General features: G+C 43.8%; 1 protein-coding gene across 9 annotated transcripts in view; it reads left to right on the top strand.

Annotated features, from left to right (window-relative positions):
• Positions 1–26,486, top strand: part of SYCP2 (synaptonemal complex protein 2) — a 266,941-nt gene that overhangs the window by 237,974 nt on the left and 2,481 nt on the right. For all 9 annotated transcript variants that reach the window (XM_056548745.1, XM_056548746.1, XM_056548744.1 and 6 more), the window contains 6 exons: positions 9,030–9,154; positions 16,455–16,549; positions 16,624–16,723; positions 16,986–17,044; positions 22,614–22,692; positions 23,101–23,157. In XM_056548745.1, coding sequence (XP_056404720.1) covers positions 9,030–9,154; positions 16,455–16,549; positions 16,624–16,723; positions 16,986–17,044; positions 22,614–22,692; positions 23,101–23,157 — 515 coding nt within the window. The remainder of the gene's footprint in view (positions 1–9,029; positions 9,155–16,454; positions 16,550–16,623; positions 16,724–16,985; positions 17,045–22,613; positions 22,693–23,100; positions 23,158–26,486) is intronic.

The raw sequence follows: 26,486 nt of genomic DNA, 5'->3' as shown, positions 1-26,486 counted from the left end.
TGCCTGCTTCCCCCCTCTGCGGTGCTCCTGAAGGAGACTGGGGACGTCCTTACCTGCTCCGACGCCTTGCTAGGGTGGCTCCTGGTGTCCCGGGGGAAGCTGGTGAGGTCAGTGATCTGGCCTGCCGCGCTGCCCGGCCTTCATCCTGAGGGTCCCTTCTTGGCTTCCGGTCTGGTCTGTGGCAGGCGGGGAACGACGGCCTGTGTGAGGAGGCGGAGGCGGCCGGCCCTGTCTCTTCTGCAGTCTCCGGTGGAGAGAGCGGCGCGGAGTTGCGAGGAGGAGTAGCTGCACCGCTGTCGGAGCTGCGGGGGCTCTTGCCGGAGTCCCTGCGAATATCGTGAGTACAGCTCTGTACTGGGGGGGAACGGGACTGACTGCCGCCCCGGGAGTGCGAGTGGAGAGACTCCCAGGACTCTTGTGCTGCTGACCCTGCAGAGGCCCACTGATCTATTGGAGGGACTGCTGGAGCCACCTCACTGGACTGTCACTGTGATTTGGGGGAACCCCCCCCCCCCCCCCCCCTCTGCCATATTTGTGTTGCTGGACTGTTCTCCCTGTTTCCTGTGTACTCCCCCACCCCCCTGCTGGTGGCATTGCCTGCTGCTGAGTTGATGGACTATCCGATTGGAGAGACCTCAGTGACGCCTGTTCTACCATATTGTGTGCTTTTACTATTACATTGCCTGGACTTTGTTGTGGGTCGGAGAAATAGGGAGGGAGCAGGCCCCTCACAGCAGGGGGCCGGTGGGTCCTCTTCGTCTGGGACTAAGATGACGTTACAGCAGGAAGTGGCGGCTAAGCTGGAGAAATTTGCACTGAGGCGACAACCCCCTGATTCACCTGCTCACAAAGAGGCCCCTCTTCCTATGGTGGATATAGGGACCCCCATGGACCCTCTGGAGGACTATGACACTTTTCTGCAGGCTTCTGTGGCGAAATCACATGTATCGTTGCCTGGTACATCTCCTGATTTGTTTGTGCTGGTGGCTGCTGCGCCTGCAGTTGAACCTACTATGGCTACAGTATTTGCGGAAATACAGAGGTGCAACTCTACCCTCTTCCAACTGACTGCTCAGGTGGGCACTGTGCAGTCTGTTATCTCCTTAATGCGCCATGATTTGCAAAAGGTGGCGGAGCGCACCTCTGCAGTGGAGGGTCGAGTTAGTGATGTGGAGGATACAGTGGTTCCTTTGGTCCGGGACTCTACTAGACATAGTCAGGACATAGCCATGCTCAAAACTAAAGCAGATAATCTGGAAAATCGTCTGTGTCGAAACAATGTGAGGATAATAGGACTGCCTGAAAAGTGTGAGGGTCGTTCTCCTACGGAGTACATGGAAAATTGGCTCAAGGAGGTGTTTGCCAATCTGACCCCTCTCTTTGCTGTGGAGAGGGCCCATCGAGTTCCCATGCGACCGCTTCCTCCTGGTGGTCCGCCGAGATCTATGCTGCTGAAACTCCTTCATTACCGTGACAGGGACCTGGTGCTTAAACTGGCTAGGGAGCAACAGCCGGTCACCGTGGACAACCATGTTATATCCTTCTTTCCGGATTTCTCGGCGGAGGTGCAGAAGAAACGTGCCTCCTTTATGGCTGTTAAAAAGAGACTGCGCTCCCTGGATATTCAATATTCTATGCTATACCCTGCCAGGCTGAGGGTGGTTGCTTTAGGAACCACCCATTTCTTCGACGGAGTGGATGCCGCGGTCCGGTGGCTAGACACGCATGAAGTTCAGCTGCGCCAGAGAGCCCGGAGGGGCTCACCAGAACCCGTCCCGGATTGATCATATCTTGAACTGGCTAACGTGGCACTTATGTGAACTGCTGATGTTGTTGGTTTTTCTTCCTTGAACTGACACTCTCTGCGGGGGGGTGGATGCTGTAGTTGGGGCGGTGGGGTTGGGGGGGGATTTGTTTAGTGGCTCTATACTTCATACTGTTTGGTAATGCTTGTGTTCATCTTGTGGGGGTGGGGGGGGGGGGGGTCTGTTGGGTTGGGATGTATTGCCATAAGTTCAAATGAGAGATGTTAACGTATGACTATTTGCAGGAGTGCTCTGGCTGCATGTTAATGCTTGGCTGGCTGGCTGACTGAATGCAATATGCCCTCGACCTGGTCCCAGTATCCTGGTATGCTTTCTGGTTCTGTTTGAAGTGTGGTAGTGACCGTTGTGGGTATGTTTGAGCTCCTAGATGCCGTGAGCCACGGCGCATAGAGAAGATGTGTTGGTGTTGGTTTGATGTTATTTGTTTGTTTGTCTGGTTTTCCGTCTCTCCCTCCGCTGCTGGCTGCTCTACGAGACTGCTCCCTTTGAGAGTGCGCATGTACTCCTTGAGTATGTTTCTTGTTCTTGGGGTCGTTACTTGTTACTGGTTGCATGATGGCGGTCTTTAATTTTATAGGATGGAATGTTAGGGGGTTGGGAGATGTTTCCAAAAGATATGCTGTTTTTAATGCGGTGAGACACTTTCAGCCGGCTGTCTTATGTCTCACTGAGACTCATTTGACGGGGGACACCACTGAGGTTCTTCATAGGGCCTGGGTGGGTCACTCGTTCGATTCTACATTCTCTTTTCATGCTAGAGGGGTCAGTTTATTGATCCATAAATCTATCCCGTTTAATGTCCTCTCCTCTAGCATTGACCCGGAGGGTAGATATGTTTGTCTGCTGGCGGAGGTGTCTCGCCGTATCGTGATCATTGTGGGTGTGTACATCCCTCCCCCTTATAGTAGTAGAGTCATGCATCGGGTTTTCTCTGTATTTTCGGGTTTCCCTGTGGCCCCTATCCTTATCTGTGGTGACTTCAATCAGGTCCTAGATGCTTCGGTGGATAGGTTCTGGGGACTGCAGCCCACCCCACCCCCCTCTAGGCCGACTGGACTTGCTACATTACTGTCTGAGGTTGACCTATTTGACTTGTGGCGCTGTCGCAATCCTTCTGAACTGCAGTACTCTTGTCACTCTACTACGCATGGAACCCTTTCTAGAATTGACTTGGCGATAGGTGATGGGGACATGGTTAGGATGGTTAGACATATAGAATATTTGGCTAGAGGGCTCTCGGATCATTCCCCCATCAGGCTTACACTTGACTTTACTGACGGTGCTGGAGGGGGGCGCCCCTTGTGGAAACTGAACCCATTCTGGCTACAGGTGTTGACTACTGTGGAGATTATTTCTGCTGAAATCCAGGACTTTCTTGCCCTGAATGTGGGTTCGGCTTCGGTCTCTACAGTGTGGGACTCCCTAAAGGCTTATCTGCGTGGACTGTTCAAACGGGACATTAGTATTCATAAATCTCTCACTAGGGAAAAGAGCGAGAAGTTGAGAAAGGCGGTGGTTGGTGCTGAGAATGTGTATGTTTCGGCCCCCTCCCCGGGGACTGAGACTGCCTGATTGAGGGCCCAGAGTGACTATAAAATGTACCTGGAGGAGGCGGCTGAACATAAGCGTTTTTTTGTTAAGCAACGTTATTTTGAAAGTGGTGAAAGTTCTGGTAAATTGTTAGCCTCCATTGCCAGGGCACAGCAGGGGATGTCGTTTATTAATTGCCTACGGGATGAACAAGGTCATGAGTTCACTGATGAGGAGGGGATTATGAAGGTAATGCTGGATTTCTATAGGGATGCTTATTCATCTAGAGCATCCTGACCTAAGGAGGCATTGGAGGCGTATGTACGTGGGGCTAGATTGCCTTCCCTTACTCTGGAGCAGAGGGGCGAGCTGGACTCACCTTAAAAGACGCTAATAACGAGAAGGCCCCCGGCCCTGATGGCCTCCCGAGTGAGGTGTATAAAAAAATTTCTGGTGTATTACTGCCACATCTGTTGCGGGTAGTCGAGTCAGCGGTTTTAGAGGGCTCCTTGCCACGTTCCATGATGGAAGCGATAGTAGTTCTTATCCCAAAACCAGGAAAGGATCCCCTATGTGCAGGCTCCTATAGACCGATCTCCATGGGGACCAGACCGGATTTAATCCTGGCAAGTCTACGGTGGGTGTATGGGTGTATCTTAATTTACAGATGTCTCAGGAGGGTACGGGGGCACGCTCAGTATTTTCATTGGACGCTGCCAAAGCATTTGATAGTGTCGAATGGAATTATTTGTGGGGGGCAATGAGGGCCATGGGATTTGGGGATAGGTTCCTCTCCTATGTTAAACTTCTCTACCAAAGTCCGGTAGCCCGTCTCAGGGTAAATGGTAAGATTTCACCCTCATTTGCTCTACAGAGAGGTACCCGGCAGGGGTGCCCCTTGTCGCCCCTATTTTTTGCTATAGCCATCGAACCCCTGGCTTGTGTTTTACGGAGGTCACCGGATGTCTCAGGGTTTAGGTATGGGACTATAGAGGAACGAGTGGCCCTATATGCAGATGGTATGTTATTGTTTATGGGAGACACAGCACGCTCACTGGCCCCAGTTATTTCTCTTATTGCGGAATTTGGATCCTTCTCCGGGCTCCTCATTAATTGGGATAAGTCGGTCTTGATGCCTCTTGATCCTTTGCCAGATATCCCTCAAATTGCTATTTCCAAAATACAAGTGGTCTCTAGTTTTAAGTACCTAGGGGTTAACATTACTCCCTACATACATGACTTTGTTCCTTGCAATCTCCTCCCCCTTCTAGACAGGAGTTCTCAAAAAGTGTCGGTGTGGTGTAAGCTCCCAATCTCGGTAGTAGGTCGTACTAATCTAGCTAAAATGGTCCTTATGCCTCAGCTATTGTATATCCTGCAGAATTCTCCGGTTTGGATTGCGATGGCTCACTTTCAGAGGATTCAACGACTTTTCAGACAGTTGGTTTGGGGGGGCAAGACTGCCAGGATTAGGCTAGAAACGTTACAGAGGGGTAAATTAGCGGGAGGATTTGCTCTACCGAATCCGTGGTTATACTATATTGCATCACAACTGCATCAGGTGAGAGGGTGGGCTGCACTATCTACATTGGGTCCTACAGGTCGGCTGTTTATGCTTAAGCACGGGGGCAGAATACCTCTACATATCTTGGAGATTGGAGCTCTTACCAGACCTCCAGACTCCTCCCCCACGACTCGCTTGTTATGTAAGCTTTGAGGTCATGCGAAAAAATTGTTGGGCATACCTGGTTATCTTGCCTGCACCCCGCTGTGGCACAACCCTGGCTTACCTGTTTTTAATTCTTTTGTTGATGCTGAGTTCTGGGAGAGGAGGGGACTCTGTGAACTGGGTCAATAAGCTGATCAGGGGGTAGTTCGGCCCTTTGAAGACTTGCGGGTGGAGTTTGCCCTACCACGCTCCTCCTTTTACCGGTATTTACAACTCCGTCATGCCTATGAGTCTCAGAATCGGAGGGGACCGCTGTACATTCTAATGGGGTATTGGAATCAGTTGTACAGAAGTGAGAATCGGCTGGGGTAATTTCCGGGCTATATGGGGAGTTACTTTCTTTTTATCATGCGGGCTTCCCTTTAACAGTTAGATCCAAATGGGAGAGAGACCTTGGGATTCTGACTGACGAGGAGTGGAGTATTGTACTGGCGCTTACCCCCTTTCTGTCGGTGTCTGAAGCTTACCGTCTGTCTCAACTATTTTTTATACACAGAGTGTACAGGACTCCACTTTTCCTCCACAGAATTGGGGTGCGGTCTGATTCTACCTGCCCGAGGTGTGGCGAGGTGGAGGCACACCTTGTACATATGATGTGGTCGTGTCCTTGTTTGACTACATATTGGACTGGGGTGTTACAGCTCATTAGATCGGTCTATGGAATAACTGTATCTAGGGACCCCAGGAAATGTCTGCTTGGGCTGATAGGATGTAGTCGGGAGCCTTCAATGGTGGAGATAGGGATTCTGAGAATTTTTTATCAGGCCAGGAAGCTGATTTTGGATCAGATCCTCTCCTCCGGAGGTGGCTGATCTCATCACGCGGATAACGCATGTGGTTCGGTTGGAAAAGGGAATCTATGTCAAACGCAAAGCGGATAAAAAATTTGATGGTATCTGGGGTCCCTGGGTACGGAGGTTTGATCCCCCTGTGAGGGCCACTTAAGGGGAGGTGTGCCGTTGGTATGTAGTTATGTGCTATGGGGATGGCTTGTGAGCTGTGGAGGTGGTGACTTGTGGATGTGCTTGCCCTCGTGCTATGTGTGGAGGTTGGAGTTTGTGTGACCTGCTGGGAACTGGCTGATGGTGTGCTTTTGCATGGGTATTGATACTTTCATGCTATTAAGGGCTGAGGAGTTTATGTGGGGGTGGGTTGAGATGGATTTGTTCTGTGGGGGGGGGGGGGGGGGGCGGGAAGTTGTTGGGCACTGTATGTTGCTGTTTAAATGTGTTATAATTTCAAACCTTAATAAAAATATCTGATTTAAAAAAAAAAAAAAAAATCTTAATCCTTTCAGTACTTATGAGCTTCTGAAGTTGAGTTGTTCTTTTCTGTCTAAGTGTTCTCTGATGATACGTGTCTCGGGAACCACCCAGTTTAGAAGAAAATCCCCATAGCGAACCTCTTCTAAACCGGGCGGTTCCCGAGACACGTGTCATCAAAGAGCACTTAGACAGAAAAGAACAACTCAACTTCAGAAGCTCATAAGTACTGAAAGGATTAAGATTTTTTAATAGAAGTAATTTACAAATCTGTTTAACTTTCTGGAGCCAGTTGATATATATATAAAAAGTTTTTTCCTGGATAACCCCTTTAAATGGTTATTCCTATCTCAATCTCCAAGATCGGGAGAACATTTATGAACACTCGAATAAAGGAATGCAATAGTGTTGTGTCACTTCACCACTTTGTCCATGAGCATTGGCCACTCCGCAGAAGACAGTAGCACAACCCCTTTCAAGTAAATGTGGATGGCTACAGTTCTCTGCATAGCTTTATGGCTTGACCCTACTGTGCAGGGAAAACCCCAGAAGGGGACTCTACATCAGTATTGTACTCCCATCATTCTCAGGATTGATGGAGTTCCAGAGGTCAGACCCCTCCATTGTACATATAATAAAATTATAGTATATTGCTGTCGCTATCTGCTACACTTTATTAAAAAAAAAGGAAAACCCATTAGGTATCTAAACCCTATGGAGACCACTCCACAAACCTTCAGACCGTTAAAGGAGTTAGATTTGACAATTCTGCACGTGCAGCCCAATCCTTTATGTACATGTGACGTATTTATGCTTTGTATTTCATTCTTAATTGCATAGAAATGCTGAAATTAAAAAAAAACTGCAAAAATGAATAATAACTGTTCTAAAATTCTTTGATGGAAGTGTCCCTATGAAAAAAGATTGTTTTGATGTAATTTTGAAGTAAAGGTTAGTGATGCCTTCTCTTTTCTTGTCCATTGCAAATTTGGGGCATTTTTGTGTGAAACATTGAAACAGACATGCAGATAAGAACCATTTGGCCCATCTAGTCTGTCCAATAATATAGTCTGAATACTATGAATAGTCCCTGGCCCTATCTTATATGAAGGATATATGCCTGTCCCATACATGATTAAACTCTTTCACTGTTTTCCTAGAAGGATTTTGCTTACTCAAGTTCATTTTGGCAAAATGTAGTCTTGCTTTTCTATGTCTCTGTGTCAGCAGTGGGGTCCTCCTGGGTCTCCTGCCATAGCATTTCCTTTCGTTTAAATATTGACGGATAGTTCGCGCTGACACTGATGCTCCCTGAGCCTGCAGGACAGCTTGAATATCTTTGGAACTTGTTTGGGGCTGCTTATCCATCATCTTTTTCTCTTCCGTCCATGCCCAGGGAGATTAGCTACAGTGCCAGACTGTGGACAAAGGCAAATCTAGATCTCTGGAGATGGACTTGTAACCTTGAGATTGTTGATATTTTTCCACAATTTTGGTTCTCAAGTCCTCAGACAGTTCTCTTCTCCTCTTTCTGTTGTCCATGCTTAGTGTGGCACACACAGACACACAATGCAAAGACTGAGTGAACGTCTCTCCTTTTTATCTGCTTTCAGGTGTGATATTTATATTGCCCACACCTGTTACTTGCCCCCAGGAGAGTTTAACGGAGCATCACATGCTTGAAACAATCTTATTTTTCCACAATTTTGAAAGGGGGCCAATAATTTTGTCCAGCTCATTTTTGGAGTTTGGTGTGACATTATGTCCAATTTGCTTTTTTTCCTCCCTTTTTTGGTTTAGTTCCAATACACACAAAGGGAATAAACGTGTATAGCAAAACATGTGTTACTGCAATCCTTTTCTGTGAGAAATACTTCATTTTCTTGAAAAATTTCAGGGGTGCCAACATTTACGGCCATGACTGTATATTTCTAATTGTTCCGTATACGGAGCTGTATGAGAGCTAATTTTTTGTGCTGTGATCTGTTGTTTTTATCGGTACCATCTTTTGCGTATATGCAATCCCTTTTCAATCCCTGTTAATAATTTTTTTTGGACTGTGATTTGACAAAAAGGCAGCGATTTTGGGCTTCTTTTTAAAATGTTTGCGCTGTTCACCGTAGGGATCATTAATATTATAATCTGATAGTTTTTGACATTTACACACGCGTGGTACTAAATATGCTTATTAATTCATTTATTTTTTTTATGCTTTTTGGTATAAAATGGGATAAGGGGGGCATTTACATTTTATTGGGGGAGGGGCTTTTTCACAATTTATTTTTAAATTTTTTCTTACACTTTTATGTCCCCTTAGGGGACTATCTACATCTTAGAATGCAGATACAGAACTCTGGTCTGCTCAATGTCAGACCACAAAAGAAGACACGGGAGAGCGGCGGAGGCAGGTGAGGGGACCTCCATCTTGGATGATCAGATCCCTGGGGCCTTGCCATGGGTGATCTGATTATCCATTCAAATGCCCGTATTGCCGCAGATGTCGTGATCTGTATTGATCACCTTATAATTTGCATTGAAGTCAACATGTTGTTTATGCAATACACAGACATGCTGGATCCCCCCAGAATAAAAGTGATGAAGCAGGTCACCTGGCAAAAGTATAGCTAATGTCTCTGTAATATATTACAGAATTATGGTGTTTTATCTTGTCTTTTGCCTCAGAGCATCTATCCAATGTTTCTGAGAATAACGCCTCCACAGCGGCCACAGACACCTGGGATGGGAGCAGTTCTGATGTTGGCATGATGTGCAAGCAAATCAGCAATGAGTTTACCAGAAAAATTCAGGTATTTTGTGTGTGTGTGTGTTTTATTATTTTTTTTTTTGCTCTATGAAGTGAGCGATTAACCCCTGTATCATGGGCTTATCCTAAAGCTGTATTCAGAAGAATGGATTTACTTTTCAGCATTTCAAATAATACAGGGTGGGCCATTTATATGGATATACCTTAATAAAAAAGGGAATGGTTCGTGATATTAACTTCCTGTTTGTGGCACATTAGTATATGTAGTATATAGTATATGTATTGTTTTTCTTGTGAAATTTCCAATAATTCCCAATAGGTTTGATGTGTCACATGATCCTCTTCCTATTGAAAAAACAAAAGTTGAATTCAAAATGGCCGACTTCAAAATGGCTGCCATGGTCACCACCCATTTAGAAATGTTTCCCCCCCTCACATATACTAATGTGCCACAAACAGGAAGTTAATATCACCAGCCATTCCCATTTTATTAAGGTGTATCCATATAAATGGCCCACCCTGTACATTCAAAGTGGATCTGGCAGGTCGCATATGCTGCTCTAGGGGTAAGGTATTATACAGAGTTACAATACTAATTGTATTTAGAATTATATAGGGGAGTGTTTTAAAAGTAGATTTATCAGCTAAACGTGTTAATAAAAATGATGTGCTGTATATCTATTTGGAGCACTGAGAGATGACTGCTGTGTATGTGCGCATATATAGAAGAATGTTAACCACTATGTTGTGAAGCAGGTAAAGAAAAGGGGAGCACTCACCTTATAAGTACAGCACACACATAACTAGGAGTCTGCTATCTCTTTCCTATATCTAGGTTCAGGCAGCCGTAAAAGTCATTGTTGGTCGGCCACACATCTTTTCCTGTGAAAGGATGTGTGGCAAACAACAATGGTAAAGGAAGGCAGTATAATTGATTTATGGATTGTTTGACCAGCCCTGGCCACACAATGATTAAGCCATGTAAAAGACATGCCTATCTACTGCATGTACCGAATGTACCACAAATTAAGAAAGACATGGCTGCACCTCCACATGTTATACGTTGATCTATTGCTTTTGAGAACAATCTCAATAACTAGCATCAGATAGTTAGTATACATTTTGATCAAACTGTATAAGCCTACTTGCCACTTCATGGCCACCTGATTCAGGTGGGTGATTTTCCACTTCGTAATTGTTTTTCTGTCATGTCCACCTCAATAAGAAAGGACTGAAGTACTGTACACCAAAATAATACCATAAAATGACCATGTCATTTCAGCAGCACCTATATTAGAATAGAGATTTGCATTTTTTTATTTTTTTTAATGCATAACCTTGAGTTATTTTTAGGCATCTAAGTGGTTTTACTTTCTTGTTTGTGTCAATGGAGTACACAGAGGACCTTGCATATAGGCTGTTGCCACAAGGAGGTGACACTTATCCAATAAAAGTGTTAGCTCCTCCCCTCCTGTAGACACTGAACTAATAAGTTTTAGTGCCTTTAGAGGAAAGACACTTCTGCATTTTCTGCAGGTTTTTGCTCTTTTTATTTGTTATTTTTTTTTCTGTTTCTCTCCCTCTTGGTGGGAAACAAAGACAATCCTGTTTCCCAACTCCCTGAGAGGGCGAATGGTGTGGACCTCACTGCACCGTTGACACCCTATGTTTAAGAAGGAATGAGGGACAAGAGCGCCAGTACTCCTCTGTCAGGTTCCACCATGACAAGCATTTTTACATTTCACATCCCCCCCCCGGCCCGCCCCCCCCGGGTTTTCGTATTTGACTTTTTTTTATCATGGGTCCTCAGCCCATGTCTTGGTCAGGCTGTCGTCTCCTTCTTCAGAATCTCTCTCCCAGGCTTCTTAGGCACATCACTGTTATGGGTGTCAGTTTTTTCTGCACTTCTCTACTTAGGTCCCTCCTAATTGTGTAGGTCGGTTCATTCCATCCCAGGACAAATTTTCACCACCTTTCAGAGGTGGGTGTTGTCTTTCCACTGGTTAAGTGGCAAGCAAGCGTGCCATTGCTTTCCACAGGGGTGTAACAACCACTACCTAGTCTACTCTCTACACCTGCTCTTGTGTGGTGCACTCCTCTCCATCGTTGCCATTTTTTGCGCCTCCGTAGACAGCAGTAGTTAGATGGCCAGCTATACTGTGCATTTATGTTCTCACTCCTGGGGACTGCTTTGGAATGTCCCAAAGTCTTCTGTGTCCCCCAGTGACAAGAACAAGAAAAGGATTTTGTGAGTACTCACCCACTCTCTTTTTATTTGCCATTTATCTGCTTTTCTTTGGTTGGGTTCCTTTTCTTTCTAGATCAGTGTTTCCCAACTGGTGTGCCAAAGTGATACAAATGCTGTCAAGGCATGCCAGAAGTTGTATTTTTACAACAGCTGGAGGCACCCTGAATCGAAAAAAACTGTTCTAGATTATTACTTATTAGCTATATCACTGTAAGAACCCCAGCACATCACACATGGGGGAGCATGGAAACATGAACCCAAGACTATTTGGGTATCAGTGTCATAGGTAATGCCCCTTTGTCTTCTGTGCTGTTGTTTTCTTACTGTTATTCCCAGATACCTGACTCAAGCTGTGGTCAGCTCAACCGTGAATCATCTGATTGGTGGAGAGTCCCTTGTGGAGACCCTGTTGGTCTATATAAGCCAGGCATTGTTGTGTGCACTGGAAGTTCGTCATTGGATCCAGCAAGACCCACCCACCTGTCCGAATTACAATTCTATTCTATTAGTATTTTTTTAATTTTTTTATAATAATTGGTGATTTTATTATATTTATGTTAGTCTTACATGGTGTAGTAATTGGGTTCTATGTTTTCACATTACTCCTACTGCTTTATACAAATGAATTAGCTCAGTGTCTATATGGGGGTATAGTCTGTGCGGGAGGCTTGGTGTCACCTCCTAGTTGCAGCAACCTATACCAAATGTTTTTCTTGCTCCCCCAATGAACTTGACAAGAAAAATATTTTTTTTTTATTTTTTTTTTTATGGTCAGTACTCACAAAATCCTGTTTTCTCAGCAATGAACAAGATGCTGCAAATTTATCATTGTCACTTTATGTTCTGTGCCCTGAGATTCTCAAGATGTTTATTGAGTTCACTATGTCACTGAGAGGAAACCTTGGTATGCGTCATTGAAACAAGGCACAGAATTATCTGTTTGTACCCGGCAGGGTGGAGAAGGTATTATTACTGCAGAGAGAGCTCTTGTGACAGTGGCTTTTAGTGGGTCCCAAGCACTTTCAAGGTTTACTGCCAAAAGGAACAGGCTGTTAAATCAGAAAAACAATTCTGGTTCAGAGCCAGTACTACAACTTTGAATAAACTGGCAGCATCTTACATTGTACCCACAGAGCTCAGACTGTTACTGTAAACCAAAGCAGGGTTCACTGCCTGCAAGGATAGGTTGCATGTTATACTGACGTTATCAGAGGGAGAACAATGGATTACAGAGTACTGAACAATATGATCTATTACTGACATGCATGCCTCAATAACTTCATATTGAGTGGATGCGTCACATTAATGCAATATATATCTAAATGTGCGTGTGTCTATTTATAGGGATTGGAATTGCAATCTCTCCCAGAGAATAAGTATGTAAATTTATGGCCTATTGTTTTAATTAAGCGAGAAATGCCCTTAGGGAATTCCCTGTCTATACTGTTACATTTTGCATCAGTACAGACAGTCCCCACACTTAATGATTGACAGGCTAAAAACATAGGCCTCATGTAACACTTTCCCTGCCAGGCTAAGGATTCACATACAGAGTTGCCCAGAGTATCTGTAGGTGTTTTGTAATCAAGTAATGAAAGTGCTACTGTAATTAAACATACCCTATTGATTAGAATGGCAAATGTAAATAACAAGTATTTGCATATTTCCATGAACACAATTGTGTAATTGTATCAGGAAGATCCACTAGCAAGACTGTGACTGGGTTTCCATACAGGGATGAAGATGTTGTATACAGTTTATGGGGGAGATTTATCAAAACCTGTCCAGAGGATAAGTTGCTGAGTTGCCCATAGCAACCAATCAGATGGCTTCTTTCATTTTTCAGAGGCTTTATCAAAAATGAAAGAAGCGATCTGATTGGTTGCTATGGGCTACTCAGCAACTTTTCCTCTGCACAGGTTTTGATAAATCTCCTGTTCTTATTTGGCCATAAAGTTTATTCTTTGTATAATGAAAAAATAATAATTTCCAATATACTTTCTGTGTCAGGTCAGCTTCGCTTTTAAGAGCTCTGCTTGCTATCATTAACCCCTTAAGGACCCGGGGGTTTTCCTTTTTTGCATTTTCGTTTTTTCCTTCTTACTTTTAAAAAATCATAACTCTTTCATTTTTTCACCTAAAAATCCATATGATGGCTTATTTTTTGCGCCACCAATTCTACTTTGTAAGGACGTCAGTCAGTACACAGTACATTTTTCGGTAAAAATGACACTTTATCTTTATTTTGTAGGTCCATACGGTTAAAATGATACCTTAATTATATAGGTTTGATTTTGTCGTACTTCTGGAAAAAATCAAAACTACATGCAGGAAAATGTATATGTTTAAAATTGTCATCTTCTGACCCCTATAACTTTTTAATTTTTCTGCATATGGGGGCTAATTTTTTGCGCCGTAATCTGAAGTTTTTAGCGGTACCATTTTTGCATTGATAGGACGCCATTGATCGTGCAGTTTAATCAACAATATATTTTTATAACTCAGACATTTCCGCACGTGGTGATACCACATATTTTTATTTTTATTTACAGTTTTTTGTTTTTTTTTATGGGAAAAGGGGGGTGATTCACACTTTTATTAGGGGAGGGGTTAAATGATCTTTATTCCCTTTTTTTTCCCCTTTTTTTTCCCCTTTTTTTTTTGCAGTGTTATAGCTCCCATAGGGACCTATAACACTGCACACACTGATCTTTTACATTGATCACTGGTTTCCCATAAGAAACCACTGATCGATGATTCTGCCACTTGACTGCTCATGCCTGGATCTCAGGCACTGAGCAGTCATTCCGCGATCGGACAGAGAGGAGGCAGGTAGGGATCCTCCAGCTGTCCTGTAAGCTGTTCGGGATGCCGCGATTTCGCCGCGGCTATCCAGAACAGCCCACTGAGCTAACCGGCATGGTTTCACTTTCATTTTAGATGCGGCATTCAACTTTGAACGCCGCGTCTAAAGGGTTAATAGCGCGCAGCACCGAGATCAATGCCCCGCGCTATTAGCCAAGGGTCCCGGCCATTGTTAGAGGCTGTGCCTGACCCGCTATGACGGAGTGGCCCTGCGTTATAGATCGGGAGCGGACTCAGGACGTACAGGTACACCCTGGGTCCTTAACAGGTTAAATAGGGACCCTCATGGTTTACTTTAACTGGATAAAGACCATTTAAAAGGGCTCCAGATAAATTGAAAAATTGTTAATATGTGACTGATAAATTGTTTGCAGTATGATTCTGCTGCACCGTACACAAGGAAGAATTTCAACACTGGAAACATTTTGCACAGAAATAAAAATTTCAGCCTCCATAAAATGAATTAACTTGTCGTCAATGGAGACAGTGCATTTCTGAGCAGTCCTGTCTGCCGAATATCCATAAGAAATTTTCTGGCCGGACATTCTGCCAAAATTCTGCCTCGTGAATATAGCCTTAAAGGGGTATTCCAGGATTTTATTTTATTTGACTATGCTATAGGGGCCGTAAAGTTAGTGTAGTTCATAATTTAGTGTATGTACCTGTGTGTGACGGTTTTCTCACAATTATTATGTGATTTTCACCCCAATATTTATTTTTAACAGCATACAAAATGACTGTTGTCTCGGATTTTTCCCAGCTTCCAATGCAGCCGAGACCTGACTCACTAGTCAGCTGATGACAGGGAGCTTGTCTGCTTCAATGGGTGGAGCGATCGCTTGGTGGGAGAGAGATCAATCTGCAACTAATGCAACAGCTGTAGGCACTCTGATTGAACACCACACTGATTTGAATGGATGCAGCTCATTTATGTTTCAATGGGTGGAGTGGCTGATGTGTGGGAGGGAGGAAAATGGAATGATGGGATTTGTAGTCAAAAAAAGAAAAGTCAAACAATAAATATCAGTTCACAAAAAGCTAGCCACAGTATTATGGTAATCTCACAACATAGCCATTTAGCCCCAATACAAGCGCAGATCCTTCCTAAACATGTCCATTACTGTCTGCCAGGTACATACTAAAATCACCTTATGGTGGATAACCCCTTTAAGAATCAGCTACTAATTTCTGCAGCAAATAGGTTTTGATGCAGTTTTCACCCAATGCTTTCTAAAGGGGGAAGTCTGCTATGAAAATCTACAGAAAGTACTGCCATGCTGCAGATTTCAAAGAGTACTCTGGACACATACGATTTGGGCTAACTTATTTGGGCTACATACAAACCCACCAACAGAACAATGTGTTCAGTGTATTCCAGTTTGTGCAGCAGAACTTACTCTTATTAAGGGAACGCAGTAGAACTTGATCCAGCAGCACATCAGAAATCCCCTGCCAGGCCTCCAAAGCCAGAGCATAGTGAGCTCCAACTTCGCTTGCCTGGCAGTGGTTGGTGGTGTGCAGCTGATTCGAGTTCCACACCGGTCCCTTTAGAGTTTGTTTTGCTGCGCTGAGACATAGTACAGAAAGTGGCTGAAAAAAAAAAAAGGGGAGGGGGGCTTAATATTTGCTAAGTAGGGTCCCAAAATCAGGAGGGGGCCCATTTAGATGTTTTGCTATGGGGCCCCACAAATTGTAGTTATGCCCCTGCAGCTTTTCTATCCAAAAATGCTTAAAGGAGTAGTGCAGTGGAAAATACTGCAAAGATTAGGTGATAAGTTATAGATCGCGGGGGGGGGGTATCCGACCTCGCTGGGCCCCCCGCGTTCTCCTGAGTGGGGCCCCGGCAGTCTGCCGGAAGCGGCTGTTCCGACTCCCGCAGGAAGTCGCAGCCAACAAGCCTTCTTCATGTATCTCTTCTGGATACGTGGAGGTGGCGTGTCGGCTGCCACTTCGTGCAGTGTGCAGACTGCCGGGCCCTGTTCAGGTGAACGTGGGGGGGTCTCAGCGTTCAGACCCCCCTCGGTCTATAACTTATCCCCTATTCTTTGGACAGGGGATAAGTTATCTTTAACTACACTACTCCTTTAAAACAATCTGCAGCAAATTCACTATGCGTGAACATACCCTTACATTTGATATGAAAGCTGTGTTTTGTGCATCTTTGTGTCCATCACATGACTCAACATATTTTCAGTAACAGATTAAATATTTTATTTTGTAATTATTTCAGAATCGCTCTCGAAAAATGGAATTCTTTACAAAGCAGTCCCTCAAGTCAGTCCAGAAACACATGACCTTAGTAGATGATCAAGTCCGAGAATGCAGGTCTGTACTTGAGACTTTTTCTTAAGCAGCATCTCAGGTGTTAATTATTACTAAATGTATCCTCTCTAATATAGAATAATGCGTCTGGAAAAGTTCCATCAGACAATACTGGAAGAGATTGAGGGTTTTGAAAAAGATTCCCAAGCCTTGAAGCAGATGGAAAAGGAATTTGTGGTAAAAAAAAATAGTTAAAATCCACTTCTCCATCCATGAATGTTAAGAGTATTAATTTCCTCTTTACGCTTACAATAGATAATCTAAGATTACAGATAAACACGTTCACATCTCATCGGCTGTCAAGTGCAAAAACAAATCCATCTCTGTCACTTTCATCGCCCTCATCCCTTATCCACCTTTGTCCATGTACTTAGTAGAAAGATAATATGAGACCTCAGATTACTATCAGCAGCTTCTTGTCCTTCATTTGTGCTTTCAGAATTTCTGGAGACAGCAGACACAAGTCTTAAGCTTGTATCACAAGAATGAGCAGAGAAGGTAAGTCTGCGTGCAAACCTACAAAGTCAGTCCTAGCAGTTATTATTATCATTTCACTGGTAAGTCTTAGTTGTATGCAAATGAAAACACTCAGATCCATATATTAATCTTTTTGGCTTTTTTGTGTGTGGATAAATACAGAATTATGGGGTTCATCATTGATCTGTGGAACTATAGGGCAGATTATCTACAGCAAATATCTCTTCAAGAAAAAAAAAAAAAAAAAAAACACATCTTTAACCCCTTAAGGACCAGGCCAATTTTCACTGTAGGACCAGAGTGTTTTTTGCACATCTGACCACTGTCACTTTAAGCATTAATAACTCTGGGATGCTTCTACCTTTCATTCTGATTCCGAGATTGTTTTTTCGTGACATATTCTACTTAATGTTAGTCGTAAAATTTTGTCGATACTTGCATCATGTCTTGGTGAAAAATTCCAAATTTTGATGAAAAAAAAATAGAAAATTTAGCATTTTTCTAACTTTGAAGCTCTCTGCTTGTAAGGAAAATAGACATTCCAAATAAATTGTATTTTGATTCACACATACAATATGTCTACTTTATGTTTGCATCATAAAGTTTACATGTTTTTACTTTTGGAAGACATCAGAGGGCTTCAAAGTTCAGCAGCAATTTTCCAATTTTTCACAACATTTTTAAAATGGGAATTTTTTATGGACCAGTTCAGGTTTGAAGTGGATTTGAAGGCCTTCATATTAGAAATACCCCATAAATGACCCCATTATAAAAACTGCAGCCCTCAAAGTTAACCCTAATGTTAAAGGGGTATTCCAGGCCAAAACTTTTTTTTATATAACAACTGGCTCCGGAAAGTCAAACAAATTTGTAAATTACTTCTATTAAAAAATCTTAATCCTTCCAATATTTATTAGCTTCTGAAGTTGAATTGTTGTTTTCTGTCTAACTGCTCTCTGATGACACACGTCCCGGGAGCTGTGCAGTTCCTATGGGGATATTCTCCCATCATGCACAGCTCCCGGGACGTGACAGCATCATTGAGCAGTTAGACAGAAAACTTCAGAAGCTAATAACTATTGGAAGAATTAAGATTTTTTAATAGAAGTAATTTACAAATCTGTTTAACTTTCCGGAGCCAGTTGATAGATATAAAAAAAGGTTTTGCCTGGAATACCCCTTTAACCTTTTAGGTGTTTCACAGGAATAGTAGCAAAGTGAAGGAGAAATTTCGAAATCTTAATTTTTTACACTTGCATGTTCTTGTAGACCCAGGAGCGACAATGGGATTTTGGAGAGTCAGTTTTTCTGAAATGGTTTTTGGGGGGCATATCACATTTAGGAAGCCCCTATGGTGCCAGAACAGCAGAAACCCCCCCCACATGGCATACCATTTTGGAAACTACACCCCTCAAGGCATGTAACAAGGGGTCCAGTGAGCCTTAACACCCCACAGGTGTTTGATGACTTTTCATTAAAGTCGGATGTGTAAATGAAAAAAAAAATATTTTTTTACTAAAGTGCAGTTTTTTCCCCCAATTTACCATTTTTATAAAGGGTAATGGGAGAAAATGCCCCCCAAAATTTATAACCCCATCTCTTCTGAGTGTGGAAATACCCCGTGTTAGAATGTAAAATGCTCTGCAGGCGAACTACAATGCTCAGAAGAGAAGGCTACTATTTTAGAAACTACACCCCTCAAGGAACGTAACAAGGGGTACAGTGAGCCTTAACACATCACAGGTATTTCATGACTTTTACTTAAAGTTGGATGTGTAAATGAAAAATTTTATTTTTCATTTTTAAAAGGGGTAATAGGAGAAAATTACCTCCAAAATTTAAAACCCCATTTCTTCTGAGTATGGAAATACCCCATGTGTGGACGTCAAGAGAAGGAGCGCCATTGAGCTTTTGGAAAGAGAATTTGTTTGGAATGGAAGTCAGGGGCCATGTGCGTTTACAAAGCCCCCCGTGGTGCCAGAACAGTGGACCCCCCCCCCACCCCATTTTGGAAACTACACCCCTTACAGAATTTATTAAGGGTGCAGTGAGCATTTACACCCCACTGGCATTTGACAGATCTTTGGAACAGTAAGCTGAGCAAATGAAAAATAAAATTTTTCATTTTCACGGACCACTGTTCCAAAAATCTGTCAGACACCTGTGGGGTGTAAATGCTCACTGCACCCCTTAAAGGGGTATTCCGGCGCTTAGACATCAAAAGGATAGGGGATAAGAAGCCTGATCGCGGGGGTCCCGCCGTTGGGGACCCCCGTGATCTTGCACACCGCACCCCGTTAGAATCAGCCCCCGGAGCGTGCTCTCTCTGGGTCTGATTACTGTAGATCACGGGGCTGGAGCAGTGTGACGTCACGGCTCCGTCCCCATGTGATGTCACGCTCCGCCCCCTCAATGCAAGCCTATGGGAGGGGGCGTGACAGCTGATCCTTTGGATAGGGGATAAGATGTCTAAGCGCCGGAGTACCCCTTTAATACATTACATGAGGGGTGTAGTTTCCAAAATAGGGTCACATGTGGGGGGGCGGGGGCCATTGTTCTGACACTATGGTGGTTTTGTAAACACACGTGGCCTTCAATTCCGGACAAATTTTCTCTTCAAAAGCCCAATGGCGCTCCTTCTCTTCTGAGCATTGTAGTGCACCCGCAGAGCACTTTACATCCACATATGGGGTATGTTCTTACTCAGAAGAAATGGGGTTGCAAATTTTGGGGGGCTTTTTTCCTATATTCCCTTGTGAAAATGAAAAATTTTGGGTAACACCAGCATCTTAGTGAACATTTTTTTTTTTCATTTTCCCATCCAACTTTAACGAAAATGTGTTCGCCCCCGTGTGATGTCACGCTCCGCCCCCTCAATGCAAGCCTATGGGAGGGGGCGTGACAGCTGATCCTTTGGATAGGGGATAAGATGTCTAAGCGCCGGAGTACCCCTTTAATAAATTACATGAGGGGTGTAGTTTCCAAAATGGGGTCACATGTGGGTATTTATTTTTTTGCGCTTATGTCAGAACCGCTGTAAAATCAGCCACCCCTGTGCAAATCACCAATTTAGGACTCAAATGTATATGGTGCGCTCTCACTCCTGAGCCTTGTTGTGCTTCCACAGAGCATTTTATGCCCACATATGGGGTATTTCTGTACTCAGGAGAAATTGCCTTACAAATTTTGGGGGTCCTTTTTTCCTTTTACCTCTTGTGAAAATAAAAAGTATGAGGCAACACCAGCATGTTAGTGTAAAATGTTTTCTTTTTTTACACTAACAGGCTGGAGTAGCCCCCAACTTTTCCTTTTCATAAGGGGTAAAAGGAGAAAAAGCCCCCCAAAATTTGTAGTGCAATTTCTCCCGAGTACGGAAATACCCCATATGTGGCCCTAAACTGTTTCCTTGAAATGCGACAGGGCTCCAAAGTGAGAGAGCGCCATGCGCATTTGAGGACTAAATCAGGGATTGCATAGGGGTGGACATAGGGTTATTCTTTGCCAGTGATTCCCAAACAGGGTGCCTTCAGCATGCCTGGAGAGTCAGTGGCTGTCCGGAAATGCTGGGAGTTGTTGTATTGCAACAGCTGGAGGCTCCGTTTCGGAAACACTGCCGTACAATAAATTTTTCATTTTTATGGGGGGGAGGGGGAGTGTAAGGGGCTGTATATGTAGTGTTTTACCCTTTATTATGTGTTAGTGTAGTGTAGTGTTTTTAGGGTACATTAACACGGGCTGAGGTTTACAGTGAGTTTCCCCCTAGGAGTTTGCGCTGCGGCGAAAAATTTGCCGCAGCTCATACTTGAAGCAGGAAACTTACTGTAAACCTGCCCGAGTGAATGTACCCTGTACGTTCACATGGGGGGGCAAACCTCCAGCTGTTTAAAAACTACAACTCCCAGCATGTACTGACAGACCGTGCATGCTGGGAGTTGTACTTTTGCAACAGCTGGAGGTACACTGGTTGGAAAACCTTCAGTTAGGTTCTGTTACCTAACCAGTGTGCCTCCAGCTGTTGCAAAACTACAACTCCCAGCATGTACTGATCGCCGAAGGGCATGCTGGGAGATGTAGTTATGCAACAGTTGGAGGTACGCAAATACAAATCCCAGCATGCCCACACAGCAAACAGCTGTCTGGGAATGCTGGGAGTTGTAGTTTTTCAACATCTGGAGGGCTACAGTTTAGAGACCACTGTATAGTGGTCTCAAACTGTAGCCCTCCAGATGTTGCTAGGCAACTCACCGGCTTCCGTAGGATCCAGGGAGCCAGCCGCACAACATCGCTGATCGCCGCCAGCTGCCGTCGCCGATGGGTAAGTGGGCCTTCGGCGCCGGTCCTCTGTAGGTTTCCCCGTTCTGCCCGGCCTATTGTGGGAGGGCACGCGATCTGCTATTGGCAGTATTGCTACTAGACGACCAATAGCAGGGATAAGAGGGGTGGCACCCCTGCCACCTCACTCCTATCCCTTCAGGGGGATCGTGGGTGTCTTGGACAACCCTGATCCCCCTTATTTTCCGGATCACGATAGACCCGTATGACCTGGAATAGGCGCAAATTGCCGGTGTGAGCATTTGCACGGGGTGCCTGCTGGTACGCCCTTGGTCCTTAAGTACCAGGGAGCAAAGACGTACCTGTACGCCCTTGGTCCTTAAGTAGTTAAAGGGGGTACCAGAAAGTTAAACAGATTTGTAAATGACTTCTATTAAATATTTTTTATATATACTTTTTAGCAGCTGTATGCTACAGAGGGAATTCTTTTCTTTATGAATTTCTTTTTGGTCTTGTCCACAGTTCTCTCTGCTGCCCAGAGCAGCATAGGTTTGCTATGGGGATTTTCTCCTGCTCTGGACAGTTCCTGATATGGGCATCAGGTGTCGGCAGAGAGCACTGTGGACAAGACAAAAATGAAATTCAAAAAGAAAGAATTTCCTTTGTAGCATACAGCTGCTAAAAGGTACTGAAAGGATTATTTTTGAATTTCATTTTTGTCTTGTCCACAGTGCTCTCTGCTGACACCTGATGTCCGTATCAGGAACTGTCCAGAGCAGGAGAAAATCCCCATAGAAAATCTATGCTGTTCTGGACAGCAGAGAGCACTGTGGACAAGACAAAAAAGAAATTCAAAAAGAAAAGAATTTCCTCTGTAGCATACAGCTGCTAAAGGTACTGAAAGGATTAACAATTTTTAGTAGAAGTAATTTACAAATCTGGTTAACTTTCTGGCACCAGTTGATTTAAAAAAAATTATAAATGTTTTCCACCGCAGTACCCCTTTAATTGAATTGCCCAAACATTAGGTGGAAAATTAATGTTGGTGCACTCATGGATTTAGTTGTGACTGCTTATCCGAGGCTGAGTCGGGCTATTGAGAGAGAGAGAGAGATGTTGACAAAACAGCTGGCCAGCAGCTTTTCTCCTCAAACATTAAATTCTGGATCTATTATTATTCATATCTATTGTCTATTATTATTCATACACAATTATCATTGTCATACACAGATATGTATAGGAAGTAACATCTGCATTCTAAACTAGTGATCTTTCTGTAAGTATTGTCATTGGCATTTTGGTCCTTTTAACATTTTAGGATTCACTGTCTGAAGTCTTCATTTGAAATGAATGTTTCTAACAGCACAGACTTTGAGGAAAAGATTTTCAACTCTGAAGTAAGTGAAATGTTAAAAGGGATTGCCTTAGTGGAGGATTTGAGCTGTTATAGTACATTCCCCTGCAGCAAACCTCTGGACTACGTGGTTGGCTCAGGCTTTCCAAGACAACATCAACAAGAGCTGGACAAGAGGATGTTCACCTTGCCACTTCCAATCTGAAAGGAGTTGCAGGGGATTTGACAACCTCCGTAGGAACCTCTATAAGACCTTATTTACACATAGTAAACTTGGGGGAACTATGGTGCAGGTCAAAGCAAGAATTTTTGGTGTCTCTATGTGTGTCTTTAGCAATGCTTCTAAGAAAGAACATTTCTGTAACTGTGATTATTGTGTTTAAAATTACAGATTTCCCTATGATTTTTTTAATTCTTGTTAATAATGAATTATTTGGTTGTATTTCTTTAGATAAACACTCTGAAGGAAAATATGAAGGCAGTTCAGGAACGACTGCTGAAAGAAATGGTAATTTCCATGGGGAATATTTGTCTCCTTCACAGAACTTTATACAGTATATTATACATCATACAGTGAAAATTTCCACCACTTCTCCAGCTAGTGTAATAACACTGCAAAAGAGTGTATTGTAATGCTGTAAATAGGACATTGATCATGTACCTCACCCCCATATCAATCTGTAATTTTCTTTTACCGATACAGAATATCCTGTGTGTCACATGCACATTATACCTGTAGGTGGCAACCTGTATCTTTTTATTTTACGTTCTAGTGAAGATTCACACCAAACATATAGACAAGGTACACACATCATGGAAGAATCAGCGGTGATTTCACAGCAAAATCCAAATCCAGATTGTGCTGCTTTTTCACCTCAAATTTCACATTTTTCATAAGTCAAATCTGCATAATTGCTGTGTATTTGTGTAAACCAGATGACAAATCCGGGATCTATGAATTTAGCCATAAATGTCTGTCTGAATTACATGTTACTCAGTTCCAGCTACATGAGCACCATGACCAACAGGTACAGCTTTGACATATACATGGTTTAATTACCTCAGTATGTTTTTGCTCAAATACTCCATGTTAGGCAATGTTTACACACTGTATTTTGAGCATTAATTTAAGTGTTCAGAAAACAGGTGTTTTATTTATTTACTTTCTAAGTACCCAGCGTTGCCCGGTTTTCCTACCTAAATCTTGTGGGAGAAGAAACACAACAATGACTCTCTTGTCCTCATATCTTCATATCCCGTCCTCATATCCCATCTTCATATTGCGTCCTCATATCCCTTCCTTGCATCTCCTCATATCCTGACCTCATACCCTGTCCTTATATCCAGACCTAATATCTTGTCCTTATATCCCGCCCTCATATCTCATCATATTTTGACTTCTTATCCCATTCACATATCCTATCCTTATATCCATACCTCTTATCTCGTCCTCATATCAGAATGACAACCATAAAATTAAATCTATTTTTACTGTTAAATTCAATCTAAATCTCAACAGCAACAAATATGGGCACTTTCAGACCATTTTTTAAACTAAAAATGGCTGTTTTATCCTGTTGGGGACTAAGGGCATACAGGTACGCCCCTGCTCCCTGGTACTTAAGGACCAAGGGCGTACCTGTACGCCCATGAGAATTCCGTTCACTGCCGCACATGGGGCGGTGATCGGAACGGGATGACCTGTCGGTGATCGCTGTGATTCACCGGTCAATTCTGACCGGCGAATCACAGCTTTTTCCGGCCGATCATGTCACCCGATCGCCCGGAAAATTGGGATGATCGTAGCTTTCAGAAACAACCCTGACTATCCTGAACGATAGGAGCGAGGTGGCAGGGGTGCCACTCCTCCTATCCCCAGCCAATCGTCAGTCAAGACTGACCGACCAATGGCAGGAGGCGGGGGGGTTGGTCAAACGTCATGATCCCCCGGTCTGCCTGTCCCTGGAAGTCCGGGCAGAGCGGGGTTACCGTGGCGATGGCTGCCCGGACTTGGTGGTGGCAGTGACGGTGAGCGTTACCAGTGGCGGATGTGACCGGCGGCAGCAGCGGGACAGCAGATGTGACTGTCGGGGAAGGTGTGGGCGGGCCACAGTCAACTTCAACTGTGGCCCCCTAGAAGTTTCAAAACTACAACTCCCAGCATGCCCAGACAGCCTACTATACAGTGGTCTTCAAACTGGGGCCCTCCAGATGCTGCAAAACTACAATTCTCAGCATGCCCAGACTGTCCAGGCATGCTGGGCGTTGTAGTTCTGCAACAAGTGGCATTTCAGATGTTGATGAACTACAACTCCCAGAATGCCTGGACAGTCTGGGATTTGTAGTTTTGAAACCTCTGTAGGGCAACAGTTTGGAGACCACTAAACAGTGGTCTCCAAACTGTGCCCCTCCAGCTGTTGCATATCTACAACTCCAAGCATGCCCTTCAGCTGTCCTTGCATGTTGGGAGTTGTAGTTTTGCTACAGCTGGAGACACTCTGATGGGGAAACACTGAGTTAGATAACATACCCTAACTAGGTGTTTCCCCACCAGTGTGCCTCCAGCTGTGGTAAAACTACAACTCCAAGCATGCATGGTCTGTCGGTGCATGCTGGGAGTTGTAGTTTTGCAACAGGTTACATTCACACAGGCACGGGGGTTTACAGTGAGTTTCCCACTGCAAGTTTATACTGCGGCAAATTTCCTGCCACAGCTCAATGCTCCCAGTGGGAAACTCGCTGTAAACTCCCGCCAGTGTGAATGTACCCTAAAACCACAAAACTACACTAAAATAAAATAAAAAGTAAAACACTACATACATATATACCCCTTACATAGTTCCCCCCCCCCCCCAACCCCTCTCCCCAATAAAATTGAAAAACGTCTCATACGGCACTGTTTCCTAAATGGAGCCTCCTGCTGTTGCAAAACAACAACTCCCAGCATTGCCAAAAAGCAATTGACTGTCCAGGCATGCTGATAGTTTTGCAACAGCTGGAGGCACACTGTTTGGGATACACTGCTGTAGGGTATTTTTTGGAGGCGAAGGCAAGCGCCATGCTTGCATCCGGGTCCGCCTCTATGCAAATCCCTAACTTAGGCCTCAAATGCGCATGGCGCGCTCTCGCTCCTTAGCCCTATCATATTTCAAGGCAACAGTTTAGTGGGGTATTTCCGTACTCGGGAGAAATTGCGCTACAAATTTTTTCTCCTTTTACCCCTGAAAAGGTAAAGTGTGGGTCTACACCAGCATGATAGTCTAAAAAAATGTATAATTTTTTACATTAACATGCTGGTGTTGCCCCATACTTTTTGTTTTCATAAGAGGTAAAAGGAAAAAAAGACCCCCAAAATTTGTAACACAATTTCTCCCGAGTTCGGAAATACCCTATATGTGGATGTAAAGTGGTCTGCGGGCGCACCATGTACACTTGAGGCCTAAACCTGTGATTTGCACAGGGGTGGCTGCTTTTCTGACATAAACGCAAAAAAAAATTAAAACACATTTGACCCCATTTTGAAAACTACACCCCTCATGGAACGTAACAAGGGGTACAGTGAGCCTTAAAACCCCACAGGTGTTTGACAAATTTTCGTTAAAGTTGGACATGAAAATAAAATGTTTTATTTTTTTTTCACTAAAATGCTGATGTCACCTCAAAGTTTTCATTTTCAAAAGGGGTAATAGGAAAAAAAAGCCCCCCAAAAATTTGTAACCCCATTTCTTCTGAGTAAGGAAATACCCCATATGTGGATGTAAAGTGCTTTGCGGTTGCACTACAGGGCTCAGAAGAGAAGGAGCGCCATTGGGCTTTAGGAGAGAGAATTTGGCTGGA

This window comes from Hyla sarda, chromosome 12 (assembly GCF_029499605.1).
Source record: "Hyla sarda isolate aHylSar1 chromosome 12, aHylSar1.hap1, whole genome shotgun sequence".
NCBI classification, from domain to species: Eukaryota; Metazoa; Chordata; class Amphibia; order Anura; family Hylidae; genus Hyla; species Hyla sarda.
Note: the sequence above shows the minus strand (reverse complement) of the source record. Positions and strands in the feature narration are given on the sequence as shown.